Consider the following 17,789-nt stretch of genomic DNA (forward strand, 5'->3'; position numbering starts at 1 on the left):
AAGATGAAGCGGGGTTGCACACACGGTGCACAGGCTGCCCGAAGGTGAGCTCGTTTCTTGGGTCGGCGGTGGCCGCCTCGGGATGCAAGAGAGGTGGTCGATGCGGCCCTGAGCATAGCTTCGCAGCACAGCTTCGCGGCATGTCGCATTCGTGGATCGTCCCGGCCATCGTCGGCGGGTTCTCCGGTGCCCTGGGCTACATCGGTGAGGATCTCATGGGCTGGCTGAAGATCACGGCGCCGACGACGACGGACCCCGACGACGCCGTCGCGGAGGAGGCGCTGGAGGCGAACCACAGGCTCGCGCGCGGATTCGATTGATCGCGGCGGATTCGACCGTCGACGGTCATCACCGCCGGTCCGCCCGGCGCCGACTGGGCGGCCCCGGCGGATTCGACCGATACGCCGCGTACGCGCCGCCAGTCCGCCGACGGAGCGCCCCGGAGTCTGACGCCGAACGACGACGCGAATGGGGCGTCCCCGGACGCGCGGCCCTCCCGGCGCTTGTGTGTGTCTCGCGTCGCTTAGAGACCGCCCCAGGCGAAGGCGGGGAAGGCGTCGACGTCGTTGAGCTCGATCTGCGCGACGGCCTCGCCGTCCGGGCAGCCGTCGGGGGACAGGGGGCAGCTCTTGAGGACCGCGTTCGCGGAGAACGTGTAGACGTGGTCGCCGCGCTGCAAGACGCGGTCGATCTCGAGGCCCGACTGGGCCGCGGTCTTGGCGCGCTTCGACCAGGAGCCCGAGTAGGTCGAGCCCGAGCCCTCCTCGTAGACGTACTCGGACCACCAGTCGGCGTCGTCGTCGTCGGGCAGGTCGGGCACGTAGGCGTCGTCGTCCGGGCAGCCCCAGTTGCAGACCCACTCGGGCTCGAAGTAGCCGTCCGGGAGGTGCGTGACCTCCGCGAGGAGCTCGAGGCCCGCGCCCGCGGCGCCGAAGAGCGCCACCCCCTGGAAGACCGTGGGCGCGGGCCGCCAGACGTCGATGTCGTCGTCGTCGTCCTCCGCCTTCGCGAGCGGGAACGCGACGACCTTGTCGTCGGGCCAGCACTGGAACGCGTGGTGGTCGTCGAGCGCCGGCGACTGCGTGCCCCGGTCGCCGATGATGGCCACGCCGTCGCGCTCGGGCTTGAGCTCGTCGGAGACGTCGAAGAGCGACAGCTGCAGCCCCCGCTCGACGACCCAGCCCTCCTTGGTCAGCTCCGTGTCGCGGCCGAGGCCGATCAGGTGCGTCGCGTTGAGCTGGTGGAGGTACGCGGAGTAGCCCGGCACCTTGAGCTCCCCGAGGACTCTGGGCTCCGCGGGGTCGTCGAGCGCGATGACGAAGAGCGGGTCCGTCTCCACGAAGGTCACGAGGTAGAGCCGCGTCGCCGTGAAGCGCGCGGACTTGATGGACTCGCCGGGGGCTAGGCCGCCCACGGCGCCCACTGGCGCGCCGCCGGCGTCGAAGACGTAGACGCCGCTGGAGACGTCGCTGGTCCAGTCGTCGCCGTTGATCCGCGTCGTCGTCGCGACGCGGAAGTGGCCGTCGGCCTCGGACATGGAGAACTGGTTGAGCACGCGGCCCGGCGCCTTGAAGCGCGTCTCAAAGGCCACGTCCATGCCGTCGAGCGCGAATTTCGACACGAAGGTCGTGTACGCGGCGTCGCCCGTCTGCCAGCCGTTCCAGCGCACCTGCGTGAGGTAGAGCGCCGTCGTCGACGCGTAGACGGCGGAGTCGCTCTTCGTGGCCACGGTAGTCGCTGCCAGCTCCGCGGACCGCGCCTCCTCCGGCGACGCGTGCGTGAACGCTAACACCGTCGTGTAGTCGCCGATGTCGTCGCCGAGGCCCGACGCGAAGTAGAGCTCGTCGCAGGCGCAGACGGGCACCATGGGGCCGACCTCGCCCGCGTTTGTGTGGACGCTCTCGTTCTTGGACGCGACGCCGTCGCGGAGTTCGCCGCCGACGATTCGTTCGTCGCGGTAGAGCGGCACGACGGATCTGGGCGCCTCGCCCCAGCTCGGGGTCCGCGACACGACGACGTAGGACGTGGAGCCGACGCGCCGCGCGGCGACGGGCGAGCCCTCGTGGATCTGGCGCCGGAGGAGTTTGGGCGTTGTCGGGTCCGACACGTCGAAGAGGAGCACGACGGCGCCGGCGCGCCGGAGGTCCCACCACCACCAGTAGGGAGCCGACCAGTCGCCCCAGAAGGTGTCGGCGTCGTCGACGTACTCGAGCCACGTGCGCCCGTAGACGAGGAGCACGTCGCCGTCGACGAGCATGCCGTCGGGCTCCGTCACGAGGTCCCCGAACGGCACGGACCCGACGAGCCGCGGGCCCGCGCTGGCGTCCGAGTCGTCGAGCACGGAGAGCCGCCGCTCGCAGGGCGACCGGCCGGAGGCGTCCTCGTCGCCGACGACGGGCGCGGAGATGCGGTAGACGTAGTCGCCGACCGTCTTGATGACGTCTGGCTCCTCGACGCCGGCTTCCTGCGTGTTCGTCCCCGAGAAGTCGCCCCGGTCGCCGCCCGGCGCGGGCGCGGGCGCCGGCGCCGGCGCGCCGTTCTCGGGGGCGCCCACGGCCATGGCGCCGTCGGAGAACGCGCCGCCGTCCATCTCGAGCGCGTCGCCGCCGAAGCCCTCGTCCCAGAAGAAGCCGCCGCTCGACGACCAGACGGTGCACTCGCTCTCGGCGACGCGCTCGAGCTCGCGCGACGAGTCATCCTCGTCGAGGCGGCGGCGGTCGGGCAGGACGAACTCCTCGAAGCCCCCGCCGCCGGACGACTCGCCGAACCACTTCGCGTCGCGCGCGCCGGCGACGGCGTCGCACGACCGAAACGTGTCCAGCGCGAAGGGCGCGCACGTCGTCGCGCACGCCGCGACGGCGCCCTCCGTCGCGCAGCGCTTGGGCGTCTTCTTCTTCGCGACCCAGGCGCAGCCCCGCGTCTTCTTCTTGCCCTTCGCGCGCCACGACGCGTCGTCCTCGTTGAGGGCGACGACGGCGGCGACGCCCTGGCATTTTTTCGAGCACGTCGCCTTACACTTCTTCTTCGCCGCCGTTCCGTCCTCGTCTTCTTTCTTACACCGCTTCTCCGGCTTGTCCGCGACCCAGGCGCAGTCTTGTTTCTCGGATTTGGCCGCATGCCACTTTTTGTCTTTGCATTTCTTCGCCCCGACCGCGGGGCGCGCCACGACGATCACACAGGCCACCGCGGCGACCCAGAGCGTGTGGAGGCGTCGCATGGCGCGGTGGAGGGGGCGTGTGCGAGCGACGAAGAGCGACAGCTGGGAGGTGTCACTCAGGCGCTCCACAACTAAGTAACTTAGTTACTTGCAAGTTTTTCTGCCCGGGGTCCGCTGCCCGGCCACGTGTGACGCCTCGTGTGAGCCGACCGAGGCTCGACCGTCGCATGGCCGCCTCTCCCCGCCGTTCTCCCTCCCTTCGATTCCTCCCTGTGCCGCGGCTAACTGGCACGGCCGTCGGCCTCGGACGTCGTCGGCGCGCGTCCGCGGGCGATCGACTCCAAAAATAACCTTACCTCCGAGCACGCCTCACGCGTTCCCCGCCTTGGCCGCCTGCTTCGCCAGCCCCCGCAGGCTCTTCGTCACGGAGCCGTAGCAGACGAGCCTGTCGGTCCGCGCGCACCGCGCCTTGACGTCGACCGTCACCAAACGGCCGCCGCGCTTCGCCGCCGTCGCGGTCCACCGGAGGATCGCGCCGACCTTCGCCGGCGCCGCGTAGTGGACGTCGAGCGCCACGGCGACGCCGCACTCGTAGGCGTCGCCCATGGCGACGACGGCCGAGCCCAGGACGTCGACGAGCGACGCCGCGCAGCCGCCGTGGAGCGCGCCGAAGGAGTTGCCGTGGGCCTTGGTGACCTCCATGCCCCACTCGACGGGGTGGGCGTCGTCGACGTAGGGCTTCGTGAGCGTCAGCGCCCCGGCCAGGTGGCGGTCCCAGCCCTGGAACGCGTACGTGCCGTCGCCGAAGTGCGCGAAGTAGGCGCGCTTGCCCGCGTCGTCGCGGCCGAGGCCCGTGTCCGGCTCGACGGCCGTCTTTTCGAACGCCGCGGGTTTTGTCGACAGGTCGCGGCCGGCGACCTGGCCGCGGCGCAGGGCCAGGCGGAGGCAGGCCGTCGCGACGGCCGGCCGGAGCGCGAGCGCGGCGGCGGCGATCGCCGGCGCGGCGACGTGCTTCACGTGGCACGCGCGCGCCATGACCGCGCCGTCGCGCTCGCGCCGCAGCACGCACTCCGTGAAGGCGAGCGTGCGGCCGGCCCGGAGCACCGTCGCCTCCGCGAGGACGGCGTCGCCGGGGCCGCAGCCCGCGAGGTAGGTCGCGTCGAGGCTCACGGACGCGCCGGGGAAGCCGCCGCGGCCGACGAGCGCGACGGTCGTGGCCACGTCGACGAGGGACGCGATGGCGCCGCCGTGCATGGACGCGAGGAAGTTGCTCCGGCTCGCGTCGAGCGCCGTCCGCAGCACGACGCCGTCGCGCGAGACCCGCTCGACGGTCGTGCCCGCGCCGACGTTGTAGGCCGCGCCGCCGCGCGCGACGGCGAGCGTGGCCTCGGCCCACTCGCGCCGCGTCCTCTCGTCGAAGGTTGTTCTTGCGGGCCAGAGCCAGCCCGCGAATTCGACGACCGCGGCCGCGGCGGCCCAGGCGGCCCGGGGCTCGCCGCGGAGCAGCTTGAGCGCCGCGACGGCCGCGGCGCCGTGGCGACCCAGCAGGCGCGACGCCTTCGAGAGCGCATAGGAGCCGATGATGATCGATGCGACTTGCGCTGGCTTGGACGTCGCAAACGCTGCGGAGACGCAGTCGGAGAGGGCAGAGAGGGCCTCCATTCGGAGCGAGCGTCAACAAATTTTCTTGCAGCAGGCTTATCAGCCACGTCAAGCAGGATGGCCGCTCGAGTACGACACCGCTGCGTCCGCCAACACATTCCTGAGAGCCGATGCATCGCCCAAGAGCGCCGGTAAGCTGCCGAATCGTTCGAGAAGCGAAAAAAATGTGAGAGAACCGAAATCGAGAACGCCCTGGACAACAGCATCGGAGAGCCTGCGCAGAGACGCATAGCTCTGCAAGAAGTATCAAGACGCAAAAGAGCGCATCCCTATCGCGCGCAGAGATGCATCGATCGAAAGAGTACCAAAGGAATTCGCCGCAGGTCGCGCTGCTCCTCGCGGCGGGCGCGTCGGCGCTGAAGACGCCGTGCCCGCTCTACGCGCCGACGTCGCCGCGCGTCTGCACGCTCGCCATGGGCTGATTCTGGCACCCGCAGGGCTCCTTCGACGCCCTGGCGGGCGTCGAGAAGACCCTCGTGGGCTACACGGGCGGCGACGACTTCGAGCCGACGTACCAGCGCATCGGCGACCACACGGAGGCCATGCTCGTCGAGTTCGACGAGTCGCTCGCGTTCGAGGATTTGCTGGTCAAGTTCTGGGAGGAGCACACGCCCATGGTCGGGAGCCGCCAGTACCGATCAGCGGTGTTCTTCCACGACGACGCGCAGCGGGACGCCGCGGAGTCCATGAAGGCCGCGCTCATCGCCGACGGCAAGAAATGGGTCAAGAACACGGCCGTCGAGCCGGCCAAGGACTTCTGGCAGGCCGAGGAGTACCACCAAAAGTACCTCGCGAAGATGCTCACGCCGCGGTACTACTCCGGCGAGGACCGATACGCGTAGGGCGAGGACGCGTCACCGCCGTTCGCCCGCGCAGGTTCTACTAGGCCACCGACGTCGTCCGCCCCATGACGGTCGCGCGCGTCCGAAGCGCGCGACCCGACACACACGCGGACCATCGGGGACCCTAAGTGAGAGCCAGTCGGCGATCTTGGGGCGACCCCGACACACACGCGGATCAGACGTACGTTAGAGCCAGTCGGCGATGGCCGCCTCGACGTCCGCGAGCGTCGCGACGCGGCGGAAGCGGTCGTCGCCGTAGGCCGCGAGGCGCGCGAGCAGCTCCGGCTCGTCGGCCTCCGCGGCGAGCTTCGTGACGTGGACGGCGCGGCACCCGAAGTCGAGCGCCCCCAGGACGTCGTCGTGGAGCGAGTCGCCGACGTGGACGAGGGCCTCCGGCGCGCAGCCCGCCGCGTGGCACGCGGCCACGAAGGGCGGCGTCGCCGGCTTCGACGCGCCGACGTCCGACGCCGTGAGCCAAAAGTCCAGCGCGTCGCCGAGGCGGCCCGCGCGGCCCGCGTTGCCGTTGGTCAGCGCGCCCACGCGCAGCCCGCGCGCGCGCAGCGCGGCGACGACCGGCAGCGCGTCGGCCTCGAGGAACTCGTCCGTCGCGTCCGTGCGCCGCTGCACGAAGTCGGCGACGAGCGCGTCCGCGTCCTCGTCGGCGTCGCCGTGGTGCGCCGCGAGCGCGCGGAACGCGACGCGGCGCCGCGCCGTGATGTCGTGCTTCAGCTCGGCCTCGACGTCGAGCTTGGGCCGCGCGGCCTCGAAGGCGTCCATCTTCGCCTCGACGTCCGGCGCGAGCGCTTCGAAGGTCCTGGGCAGGTACTGCTCGCAGAGCTCGGGCCGCGCGTGGCGGATCTTCATGAGCGGCGGCAGCGTCGGCCAGAACGTGTTGTCGAGGTCGAAGGACACGGCCGTCGCGACGCCCGGCGGCCCCGCCGGCCCGGACCAGAGCGCGGCGAGGATCTTCGCCGTCGCGCCGCGCGCGCGCGCCTTGTCCCAGAAGGACGTGTCGACGACGCTGTCCGCGCGGGCCAGCCGGTCGCCGTCGTCGAGCTGGCGCGCCAGGATCGCGTCGAGCTTGCCCTCGGACATGCCCGGCCGCTTGAGCGCGCGGCGCCGCTGCTCCGCGGCGGAGCCGCAGGTCACGGCGAGCACGTGGTCGATGCCGCTCGCCCGGGCGCCGTCGCCGAGCGTCTCGAAGAGCAGCGGGATGTCGACGCCGACGAGCCACGCGCGCGCCGCGCGCGCGTCGGCGACGAAGGCCGTCCGGTCCGCGGCGACGAGCGGGTGCACGATGGCCTCCAGCGCTTGAAACGCCGCGCCGCGCTCCGCGTCGTCGAGCGCCTGGAGCAGCGCGGACAGCGCCGCGCGGTCGACGGCGCCCTCGGCCGAGATGACGCCCGCGCCGAAGCGGTCGCGGATCGCGGCGACCGCGGCGCCGCCGGACGCGTAGAGCCGGTGCACGGCCGCGTCGGCGTCGTGCACGGGCACGCCGTAGATGTCCCGCAGGAACGTCGTGCAGGTGCTCTTGCCCATGGCGATGCCGCCGGTGATGCCGACGCACTTTGTGAGCGCGGCGACCGTGCCGAACTGCGCCATCGTCGCGAGGAAGGACAGGCGCATGCGCGGCTGCAGCACGCGAACGACACCGGTGGGCCGGCGTCCACTCGCGCTGGCAACCCGCTCGCCGAATCGAACCGTGGAAACAACACACAGCTCGTTCGATCTTGTCGAGCTGCCGCCTCTCGTCAACGCGCCTCGCCGCGCCTCGCCTCTCGCCGTCGCGTCCCCGCCGTAACCGGCCGTCATATCCGCTATTAATTATGCCGTCTTCGCCAGGGCGCTGGTCGCCGGCGAAGTTCGAGACGATCCCTAACTCTCCCAAAACTCCAAGTCGAGCGGAGCGCGCGCCGTCGCCCACGAACGAGCCGGAAAACACCTTCATCGCCTACGACTCCGCCGACGCGTCGTTCGCGCGCTTCGCGGCGTCGCCCTTCGCGGGCCGCGCGGGCCAGCGGCGGCTCCGCGTCGGCCGCGTGTCCGTGGACGTGATCGCGGCCGCGGAGCTCGCCGTCGCCGACAGTTTCAGCGGATCGTCGGACCCCTACGCCGTGCTCGAGATCACGGGCTACGGCCTCTCGAAGCGGCGCCGCGAGTGGCCCGACGACGTGCGCGAGTCGTACACGACGAAGATCGTGAAGAAGGACCTGAACCCGACGTGGGACGAGCGCTGCGTCTTCGAGTCGTGGCGCTACGGCGCCGTGCTGCGGGTCGTCGTCTACGACCACGACGACGACAGCGCCGACGACCTGCTGGGCGCGTTCGAGGTCCCCCTCGACGGCCTGGCGAACAAGCCCGCGGCGGCGCAGTGGTACACCTTCGCCGACGGCGCGCCGGGCGGCGTCAAGCTCAAGATCAAGTACGACGTCGACGCCGTCGGCGAGGCCGCGTCCGTGCTCTGGCTCGACCCGAAGCCGTCCAAGGTCGTGCCGCGCTTCCACGCGAACGCGTTCTACAACCACGCGATGGACATCGGCGCGGCCGCGGCGCCCGCGGCGGCCGCGGCGAACGGCGCCTTCGCCGCCGTCGCCTGGAAGGACCGGAAGACGTCCGCCGCCGCCTTCCTCGCGAGCCTCGCCGCGAGCCTCGTCGTCACGGACTACGGCGTGCTCTTGCACGCGCTCTTCGCCGTCTTCCTCTGCTGGACCTACACGCTCAAGCGCGCCATGGACGCCAAGGAGAAGGCGCTCGCGGCGCTCTTCGCGCAGATCGACGAGGACGGGAGCGGGTCCATCGACGCGGACGAGCTCGCCAAGGCGCTCGCGGTCTGCGCCGCGCGCAAGGGCCAGCCGCCGCCGACGGAGAAGGAGGTCGCGAAGCTCTTCAAGAAGCACGCGACGGGCAATCCCAAGGGCGTCCACATGGCCGAGTTCCGCGAGCTCGAGAAGCACCTCGGCGAGGCCGCGCTCGAGTTCGGCGACGAGCCCGCGCCGGAGGCGCCGCCGGACGCGTCGCCGGCCAAGGGCCGCGTCTCCCCCGGCTTCTCGTCCCTCGGCAAGCTCGTCAAGGCGCCGTCGGTGAAGAAGCGCGCGAAGAAGAAGAAGAAGGAGAAGGAGCCCGAGATCAGGGGCCCGCTCAAGGGCATGCTGCTGCGGACGTTCAACTCCGCGGCGAACGGCGCCGCGGGCAAGCAGCTGGGCAAGGCGCAGCTCGAGTGCGCGGGCGTCGCCCGCGACGTCAACTTCGCCAAGGGCGTGCTCCTCTGGAAGGACGCCACGATGACGGGGCCTCTCCTCGCGGCGAACGTCGCCTTCGCCGCGGCGCACTACGTCCTGCCGCCGAACCGCGTCGTGCCCCTCTACGTCTGCGGCGCGTTCTTCGGATTGACGGAGACGTGCGACGCGCTGCAGGTCGTCGCGGAGCGCGCGCCGCGGGCGTTGGGCCGCTACGTCGCGCTCCGCCGGGGCCTCGCCGCCGGCGCGCGGAAGACGGGCCGGCCCTCGACGGCCTTCTCCAAGCTCCTGGCCCGGACGGGCTCCAAGGCGTCCGGCGCCATGGCCGAGGCCCTCGAGCGCACGGTCCGCGCGATCTTCAAGCGCGTCGACGTCGACGGCTCCGAGAGCCTCTCGAAGGCGGAGCTCCGGGCCTTCGTCGAGGCCGCGGCGGCGGACTCCGGCGCCGACGCCGCGCACGCGCTCGCGGACCTCGACGCGGCCATCGCCAAGGTCGACCTCTGCGACGGCGAGGTCGACGTCGCGGCGTTCACGACCATCGTCTTGGACTCGAACATCGCCGAGCTCCTCCTCGCGTCCGAGCTCCGCGCGCAGGTCCTGAGCCCCGAGGGCGTCGAGTGCGTCAAGCGGCCGTCGGCGGGGTCGAGCACCCTCGGTCTCTCGCTGAGCTCGCACGCCTGCGCCGTCGCCGTCCGCGGCGACTGCTTCGCCTACGCCAAGCGGTCGGGCCACTGGGCGGAGTTCCCGCTAAGCACGGTCGCGCGCATCGCGCCGGACGCGCAGGAGCCGCGCGCGATGGTCGTCGCCTGCGGCGACAAGGTCCTCGCCTTCAACCTCGCGAACGCCTTCGTCGCCGCGACGCTCGTCGCCGTGCTCAACGACGCGCGCGACGCCGTCGGCGTCGTCGCGCGCGTCGTCGCGGAGCCCAAGGAGACGCCGAAGAAGCCGCCGAAATCCTCGAGCTCCGTCGACATCTTCTGCGGCGCCATGGACGCGAGCCAGGCGAGCAGCAGCAGCGGCAGCGTCCGGTCGTCGCCCCAGGCGACGCGCGGCGGGTCTCTACGCCTGTAGCTAGGCGCGAGGGCACCCGAAGCAAGCTAGTCTTCGCGCCAGACGCGTAACTCGCTTGCGCGCTTAAATTATGCCTACTCGTCGCGATCCGTGCGCCAGAACGACAAGACGAGCCAGAAGATCTCGTTGGGGACGGGGCGTTGGAGTTGGCGGCTCGCGAGGCGCGCGTGCTTCGGAGTCGATGGCGGCGGGGCGACGGCAAAGAGTCGCGCAAGGATCGGCGCCCGCCTCGCGGACGGCGGCCGCGCGCGGCCCTTTGCGCAGAGCGTGCGGAGCCGCACGAGCGCGACGCGCGGTGCGTTTACGTAGCTCCGCCAGCTGCCAGCGGTCTCCACGGCTTCGAGAAGGCGGGTGGTTCGACCCGTCGGCCCGGATGACCGATAACAAAAGTCGTATGCATTGTCCCCGTGCTTCGATGTTGCGGAGATGTCGGCCCCGCTTTCTAGGAGGTACCGCATGACGTCATAGTTATCATGGCTTGCGGCAAACATGAGCGCGGTATCTCCGTCATGGTCTCGAGCGTCGATCGCGGCCCCAGCTTTCAGCAGTACATCCGCCTCCTGGGGATATTTTGTCAAGAACAGGGCGACCAAACCATATACGCCGACGCCATGGACGTCTGCACCGTGCGCGAGTAAGAGGCGAAGCATGGGGGACCTGTCCTCCCTTGAAGGATCACTTAGAGAAATGAAAAGGAGTGTGAGTCCGTTCGTAGTAAGTTCGTTTGGGTCGTTATCATCCTCCAGCCATCGCCTCACCGTGTCGATGTCACCGCCGCGCACAGCGTGCGCAATTTCGGCAGGGGGGTCCATCGCGCCCGCTTTACGGGAGCGACCCGGCGGCTCCCCCTCGCACGGCGCCGGCGAGGGCTCGCTGAGGTAATTTTTGCATGCCAGCGCAGTCCTCAGACAGCTCCTCTACTAGCCTTCTACTACGCCTTCTACTTAACACTCCTCGCGAGCGCCACCATGGCGTCGCGCGCCACGGATGCGCAGGACGCCTCGACACGGTCGCGCGCGAGCGTCCGGCTCAGTTCGCCCGCGGCCGGATCGGCGGCGGCGACGAGGCGCGCGGACGCGGCCGCGGCCGCCGGCGTCGCGAAGACGGCGCTCGCCGTGCGCCGCTTGCGCCGCTTCTCCTTGAGCCCGCCGAGCCCGAACGCCGAAAAGTAGTCCTCGCGCTCCGACGCCGGCGCCTGCTTGAGGTGGCCGTAGATCGCCTTGCGCTGGGATTTCGCCGCGGCGGCGGGCGGCGGCGGCGGCGCGGCGGCCCGCCGCCGCGCGAGCGCCGCGTCAACGTTCTTGCCCATCGCGCCCCCGAGGCCGCCGCGCGGCGCCGACGAGGGCCGCCCGCCGGGGTAGCACGCCAGCTCATCCAGCATCATCGCGACCGCGAGGCCCGACGTTCGCCGCGTCGCCGCGTGGACGGCCGCGCGGCGCGAAAAGGCGGCGCCGTGGGCGTCCCAGGCGCCGAGGAGCGCCGCGTCGCAGGTGCCGTGGAGGTCCCCCAAGGCCGCGAGGAACGCCTTCCGCGCGAGGTAGCCCCGCGCGAGCGTCGCGACGGCCGTCGCGGCCGCGCGGCGCCGCCGGATCGCGCGGCGCGCGCCGCCGACGCGCGCGCGCGCCTGGCAGGCGACGACGACCCGCGCGATCTTGTCCTCGGCGACCGTCGAGGCGCGGCGCGACGTTCGCGCGCGCGGCGCGCCGCCGCCGAGGAAGACGCGGAGCGCGTCGCGGACGTCCTCTCGCAGCCGGCGCTCGTCCTCGCGCTCCTTCGCGACGAGGGTCCGCGGCGTGCGCAGGCGCGGCGGGTAGAGGTCGTCGCGCGGGAGCTCGTCGGGCCGCGGCGGGAACGCGCCGTTTCGGAGCCCCTCGCGCGACGGCGGCGGCGCGATGAACGTCTCGGTGGCCGCGAAGGTCGCGTCGAGGAACGGCGTCTCCTTGGCGGTCACGGTCAGCGTCTTCCGGTTCGCCTTGGCCCGGATCGACTCGTCGAAGAAGCGCACGGCGCAGACCGCCGGAGTCTCGTGCGCGTCCCCGGCCCAGTCTTCGGTGACCGCCTCGGCCTCGCTCAAGAAGCCGGAGAAGAGCTGGGTCCGCAGCAGTTTCGTGAAAAAGGGCCGCGAGGCCGCGTCCTTGGACTGGACCAACTTGTCCTCGCCGTCCCGGTAGGCCGCCAGCGTCGACACGAGGAACCGCGAGAAGCACGCGCGGCGCTCGAGCGCGAAGCCGTCGTTCGCCGCGAGGGGGCCGCCGTTGCCGCCGCGCTGGATGACGCCCTCCCAGTCCTCGACGGGGTCGTCCAGGCTCCGCGGGGACCCGAAGCGGCGCACGTTCTTGAGCATCTGCGAGTCCTTGGGCGCGAGGCCCGCGACCCAGGCCGACCGGTCCGCGTCGACCTGCGCGAGCTGCTTGAGGAGCTTCGCCCGGTAGTGCGCCGGCAGCTTCGGCGGGAGCTCGAGGTCGTCGAACCCCTCGTCCGGGTAGCGCGCCTCGCCGCGGTCCAAATCCACGAAGACGACGCCCGGCGGGATCCGCGCGCCGACCTCCGTCGACGCCAGGTAGTTGGCGTCGAAGCCGCCGATCAGAAAGGGCACCGGCGCGTCGACGAGCTCGACGAGGAGGTGCTCGGGGCAGACGGGCACGACGACGCCGCGCCAGTCGAAGGGGAAGAGGAGGCTCAACAGCGCCGCGGCGGCCCGCGAGAAGGTCTCCGGCCGGCTCGACACGAGCGCGACGCGCGCCTCGACGAGCAGACAGGCGACGACGTCGACGACGACCGCCGCCGGCAGCGCCGCGAAGAGCGCGTCGACGTTGCAGGCGCTGCACAACGGCAGCTCGTTCGGCGCGGGCCGCGCGAGCAGGATGCCCTCGTCGCCGACGGCGGCGGAGACGCGGCACAGGCCCCGCGGCGGCGCGGGCGTCTCGCGGACGTACCTAGGGATGCTCGGGGTGCCGGCCGAGCGCGCGCGGACGCGACGCCGCGGACGCGCGTCGCGACGAAGCGCTCCGCGGGCAGCGGCGCCGCGCTCCGCGCCACGCGCACGAGCTGCGCGAGGAAGAGGCGGTGCTGCGCGACGAGCGCGTAGCGGCTTACGACGACGTAGGCCCGCGGCGCCCAGCGCTCCGCCGCGAGTTTGACGCCCACGACGAGCGCGCAGGCCACGAGGCGCCGGCCGTCGCTCTCCGTGAGCAGGAACTCGAAGCTCAGCGGCTCCGGCGCCTCGCGCGTCACGACGCAGGGGCCCTGCTTCGGGAAGCAGAACGCGACGAGCGTCTCCACGGCGAAGGCCGGAGTTTTAGGGTAGCAGTGGAGCACGACGGGATGGAGGCTCCAGCCGGGCGCCAAGAGGTCCTCGCTCGGTCCGATGCAGCAAAAGAACTCGACGAGGTCCGCGCCCGAGGCCATGTCGCTGGGTTAAGGCGCGTCGAGCAGCATCACACGCGCGAAGGCGACTGGCCGGGGCTGCCCATGCCTTTCTGGGGTAACCATCAGCAGCCTACGCTGCACTGATCGTAGCTAGAGGAATAATACCAGGAATCATACGAGCGCTCGCAGCCACCGATTCTCAATACGAAGATATTATATCGTAGCTAGAGGAATAATACCAGGAATCATACGAGCGCTCGCAGCCACCGATTCTCAATACGAAGATACGAAAGGAACCACGAGCTTGGACATGGCAGAAGTTTTCAACCTCCCTCGCTTGAGGTCAAGACATGATCGAGGTTTTCAAGCTAGCGTCCGTTGCCGCTTCCGGTGTGCTCGACTGGCAACAGCGTGCACTGTTACAAGCTCCTCTCGACCGCCGCCCTTCGTCCCCGCTCGCGCAGCGCCATGGGTCGCATCAAACCCTGGCAGCACTACAACTGGCACGACGACCCGAAAGACCCCCTCTCGCACTGGCCCGTCTTCTCGCTCGTGCCCGACGAGGACGGCGCCGACGGCGAGACTCGCGTCCGCTTTGAGAACGGCAAGACGAAGTGCGTCCCCGTCAGCGAGCTCGTCCGGGCGTACCAGTTCCCCGACCCGGGGCGGGAGCTCTGGCAGGAGCGCCGCGGCGACTACCGCCTGGTCACCGCGACCGGCGAGCGCGACGGTCTGCTCGTCGAGGTCGAGGTCGGCGGCGACGTCAACGCGCAGGTCCACGTCGACGACCTCACGCCCAAGGTGCGCGACTTCACGCTCACACGCCCCGATTTCTACAACGAGTGCGACACACATCGTGACGGTAATCCGACACTCGTGCCCGCCGCGAGCCACCCGGACATCGTCTACGACAACCAGTTCCGCGGCAAGGTCGTCCATTCGTCCAAGACGAAGAACAAGGAGCTACAAGCGGCGCGAGCACACAAGTCGACGCTCACTTTTCTGGGCGAGGAGCTCTACGAGTCCATGGGCTTTCGTGAAGCAAAGCGGCTTCGGTACGAGCGGGAACGCGAGTACGCGCCGCAGTGCAGCGCCTGCGGCGCGGACGTCGCAACCTGGCTCTGCCGGTGCGGGGGGGCCGGGACGGCTCACGCGCTGACGGGCAATCTCGTGCGCTCGGCCGTGCGGCGGGTCCGCGACCTCGACATCGGCGACCTTCCTTCCTTCCAGTGCGAGCTCCTGACGGGCATCACGACTCCCGCACTGCTCAACAAGATCCTGGCCGCGGCGACGGGCATGCCCGACGACGAGCTCGCCGCGGCGCTGGCCGAGACGCACCGCCCGGCGTTCGCCGGCGGCTCCGAGCGGCGGCTGGTCGAGACGGACCACATCTTCGCCGTCGCCCGGCGCCTCCCGGGCCAGCGCAAGCCGTGCCTCGACCGCCTTCCCTCCTTCTTCACGCTCGACGACAAGCCCGACTGGGACGAGGACGGCCGGCCGAACGCCGCGCTCCGGCGCCTGTCTCGCATCGAGCTCCTGCAGTACATGTTCCACGCGGACAACAAGTTCAAGGGCGCCAAGGTCACGCAGGAGATAGTCGACGACGCGCGCGACTTCGAGGGCTGCTTCTACAGCATCGCGGAGCTCAAGAAGCCGGACCCGCTCGATCGAAAGTACCTCCGCGAGGCGGAGATCCTGCGCCGCGTGACCGCGTGGGGGAAGCGGCGCTACGGCATCTTCGGCCGCTGGTACCCCATCGGCGGCCGCGCCGACCCGTAGTCCTAAGTTATTACCGCTCGTGAACGCGTGAGATTTGACAACCACCGGTGCCACCGCCGCGGCGGCCCCATCGAGCACTGGCATGCCACGGTTCACTTCCACTCCGTCACGAATCCTTGCGATTGAATCCTTGCCAAATTCGAGCACGGTCAGGCTGCGATGGTCTACGGGGCATTGCCGCCGACGGCGATGCCGCCGGCGCAGCCCGCCGCGCCGCAGCCGGCCGCGCCGCGACCCGCCGCGCCGCGACGACCGCGGCAACGCAGCCCCTGGTACCTGGGCCTCGGCGCCCTCTGCCTCGCGGGCCTCAGCGTCGCGAGGCGCCAGCAGGCGCCGCCGCTCGTCGAGTCGCTCGAGGGCGGCGCCGGCGCCGGCGCGCCGCTGGACTGGATCGTGTACAACAAGTACACGCTCATGACGCCCATCCCGAGCGTCTACCCCTGGAAGCGCATCGCGGAGCCGCACCGGGACCACCGCCTCGTCGTGCTCGGCGCGGACGAGGACCGCTACGCCTACACGTGGCGCGTCGAGCGCACCAACACCTACCGGGACGTCAACGGCGCCAACGTCAGCCACGTCTTCGACGCCGTGGGCATCTGGCGCGCGCGCGTGACCGAGGCGCCGCGGTCGGGCTCGGCGTCGTCGGTCGTGTCCGCGGGCGAGATCATGGTCAAGTACGTGCGGCGCGAGATCCGCTCGCTCGACGACGAGGACCGCGAGGCCTTCTTCGGCGCTTTGCGCGTCGTCTACACCGTGCCGACGCGCGACGGCCAGCAGCAGTTCGGGAGCGACTACAGCGACATCGCCTTCTTCAGCCGCATGCACCTCCTCGGCGCCGCGGACCGGTCCTGCGACCACTGGCACGACGACGCGGGCCTGATGACGCACCACATGAGCTTTACGCTGCTGCTGGAGCGGTCGCTCCAGGCCGTGAACCCGGCGGTCTCGGTGCCGTACTGGGACTACTCGCGCGACGCGTACGAGTACGGGCCGAACTGGCGCGAGTCCGTCGTCTTCAACGAGTCCTGGTTCGGCGGCACCAAATCGCAGAACGCGTCGCTCAACGTCATCGACGCGGGCGCCTGGGCCTGGACGGGCGTCCTCGCGGACGCGCGCGACTTCTCGAACATCACGAACCCCTACGGCATCCTCCGGAGCCCCTGGAACGCGAACCCGCACCCCTACGTGACGCGCGCGGACAACGTCTTCGGGTACCAGGCCGCGGGCTACACGACGTTCCCGGGCTGCAACGAGATGCACGCGTGCTTCAAGCACGACCGGCTCAGCGACATGAACGAGTGCCTCAACGGCTACACGCACGGGCCCGTGCACATCATGCTCGGGGGCCAGTGGAACGTGGGCGCCGAGGCGTCGGCGACGATCAACGACTACCACAGCAACCGGCTGCAGTTGCTGCTGTTCAAGGTGCTCTGGCGCATGGGCTACGCGGACTGCCCGACGGACTGCTCCTCCGACGCGCAGGCGGACTGCCGCTGTTCTTGTTCCAAGGACAAGCGGGGCGACCTCGATTTGACGGAGATCATGGCGAACGTCACGGGCGTCTTCCACTGGGTCGACGCGGTGAGCGACCGCATCTTCTACGAGAACGCGTCGTGGCACATCCGCGACGAGGGCGGCGGCGCGTCGCCCAAGGCCATGGAGGACCTGTTCGACACGTTCTGCGACCCGGGCTGGGTCGGCGAGCTCTACACGTCGAACGCGCCCGCGGACCCCATCTTCTGGCCCATCCACACGACGGCCGACCGGCTCTTGTCGTGGAAGCGGATCCTGGCCCACAAGGGCAAGACCCTCTTCAACCAGACCTGGGGCTACGCGCACCCGTCGGCGACGCCGTCGGACACGGGCAAGGTCTGCGACTGGCTCGCCAAGGACGAGGCCATGGACCTGCCCGAGTGCCGCGTGGAGACGTGCGAGGGCCACAACGCGGAGGACCTCCTGCCGGGCATGCCCGAGTACACGAACGCCGAGTTCTACGACTTCATGGACCCCTACAACGACGACCTGCCCTACCTGTACGAGAATTTCGACTGGGACCACTGCGACAAGCTGAACTTCACGTTCTCCGCCGCGGACTACCCGACGTCGTTCCGCGAGCACGAGGCCGGCGGCGAGGTGTCGGGGAAGCCACACTAACACTTCTTAAACTGGAAGCGCGGCGGGGAAGCAACGCTAACACAAGTACACTTGTTTAAAGTGGAAGCGGCATGGCGGCTAGCGACAGTGCCGGCGGTCATGCGGGAGGTTTCGTCACTGACATCAATTTTGAGCCGACACGCACCAGTTGTGCGCCAGACGCTAAGTATGCGTTCACACACCTGAGCGGTTCCCTGGATTGCTCAAAGCCTCTCGCAAGCGCACGTGTGAAGAAGCTTTTGGCTTTCTCGAGGTCGATTTTGGACACTCCGTATTCTGCTTGAAAATGTGCGAGTCCAAGAGCGTGCAAAGCCTCAGCATAACCTTTCTCGGCAGAGCGGGATAAAAACAGAAGGAGTTCTTCGCCCCCAATAGCTTGCTGTTTGAAAGCCGAAGTTGCAAAATTGTACTCCGCCGTCGCGTCTCCCCGATCTGCGGCCATGCGAGACAGCTGCAGCCCCTTTTTTTTGTCCATTTTGACTCCTTCTCCGCGTTGGTACATGATGGCAAGATTCACCA

General features: G+C 70.1%; 5 protein-coding genes across 5 annotated transcripts; 3 read left to right on the top strand and 2 right to left on the bottom strand.

Annotated features, from left to right (window-relative positions):
• Positions 1-4,168: 4,168 nt before the first annotated feature.
• Positions 4,169-4,444, bottom strand: AURANDRAFT_16583 (hypothetical protein; the record flags this gene model as incomplete). The annotated part of the gene is made up of 1 exon (XM_009036985.1): positions 4,169-4,444. A coding segment is annotated over one exon (276 nt), but the record flags the coding sequence as incomplete, so codon positions are not given.
• Positions 4,445-5,103: 659 nt separating this feature from the next.
• Positions 5,104-5,658, top strand: MsrA4 (selenoprotein; the record flags this gene model as incomplete). The annotated part of the gene is made up of 1 exon (XM_009036664.1): positions 5,104-5,658. A coding segment is annotated over one exon (555 nt), but the record flags the coding sequence as incomplete, so codon positions are not given.
• Positions 5,659-6,636: 978 nt separating this feature from the next.
• AURANDRAFT_59947 (hypothetical protein) lies at positions 6,637-7,236 on the bottom strand (the record flags this gene model as incomplete). The annotated part of the gene is made up of 1 exon (XM_009036984.1): positions 6,637-7,236. A coding segment is annotated over one exon (600 nt), but the record flags the coding sequence as incomplete, so codon positions are not given.
• A 953-nt stretch (positions 7,237-8,189) lies between these two features.
• AURANDRAFT_62627 (hypothetical protein) lies at positions 8,190-9,968 on the top strand (the record flags this gene model as incomplete). Its single annotated transcript, XM_009036665.1, has 1 exon — positions 8,190-9,968. One exon carries the CDS (start codon positions 8,190-8,192, stop codon positions 9,966-9,968), a length of 1,779 nt encoding a protein of 592 aa, XP_009034913.1.
• Positions 9,969-13,805: 3,837 nt separating this feature from the next.
• AURANDRAFT_62628 (hypothetical protein) lies at positions 13,806-17,270 on the top strand (the record flags this gene model as incomplete). Its single annotated transcript, XM_009036666.1, has 2 exons — positions 13,806-15,112; positions 15,383-17,270. The coding sequence occupies 2 exons, from the start codon at positions 13,806-13,808 to the stop codon at positions 17,268-17,270; spliced, it is 3,195 nt and encodes a 1,064-aa protein (XP_009034914.1).
• Between the last annotated feature and the right edge of the window lie 519 nt (positions 17,271-17,789).

Source organism: Aureococcus anophagefferens, assembly GCF_000186865.1.
Source record: "Aureococcus anophagefferens unplaced genomic scaffold AURANscaffold_5, whole genome shotgun sequence".
NCBI lineage: Eukaryota > Pelagophyceae > Pelagomonadales > Pelagomonadaceae > Aureococcus > Aureococcus anophagefferens.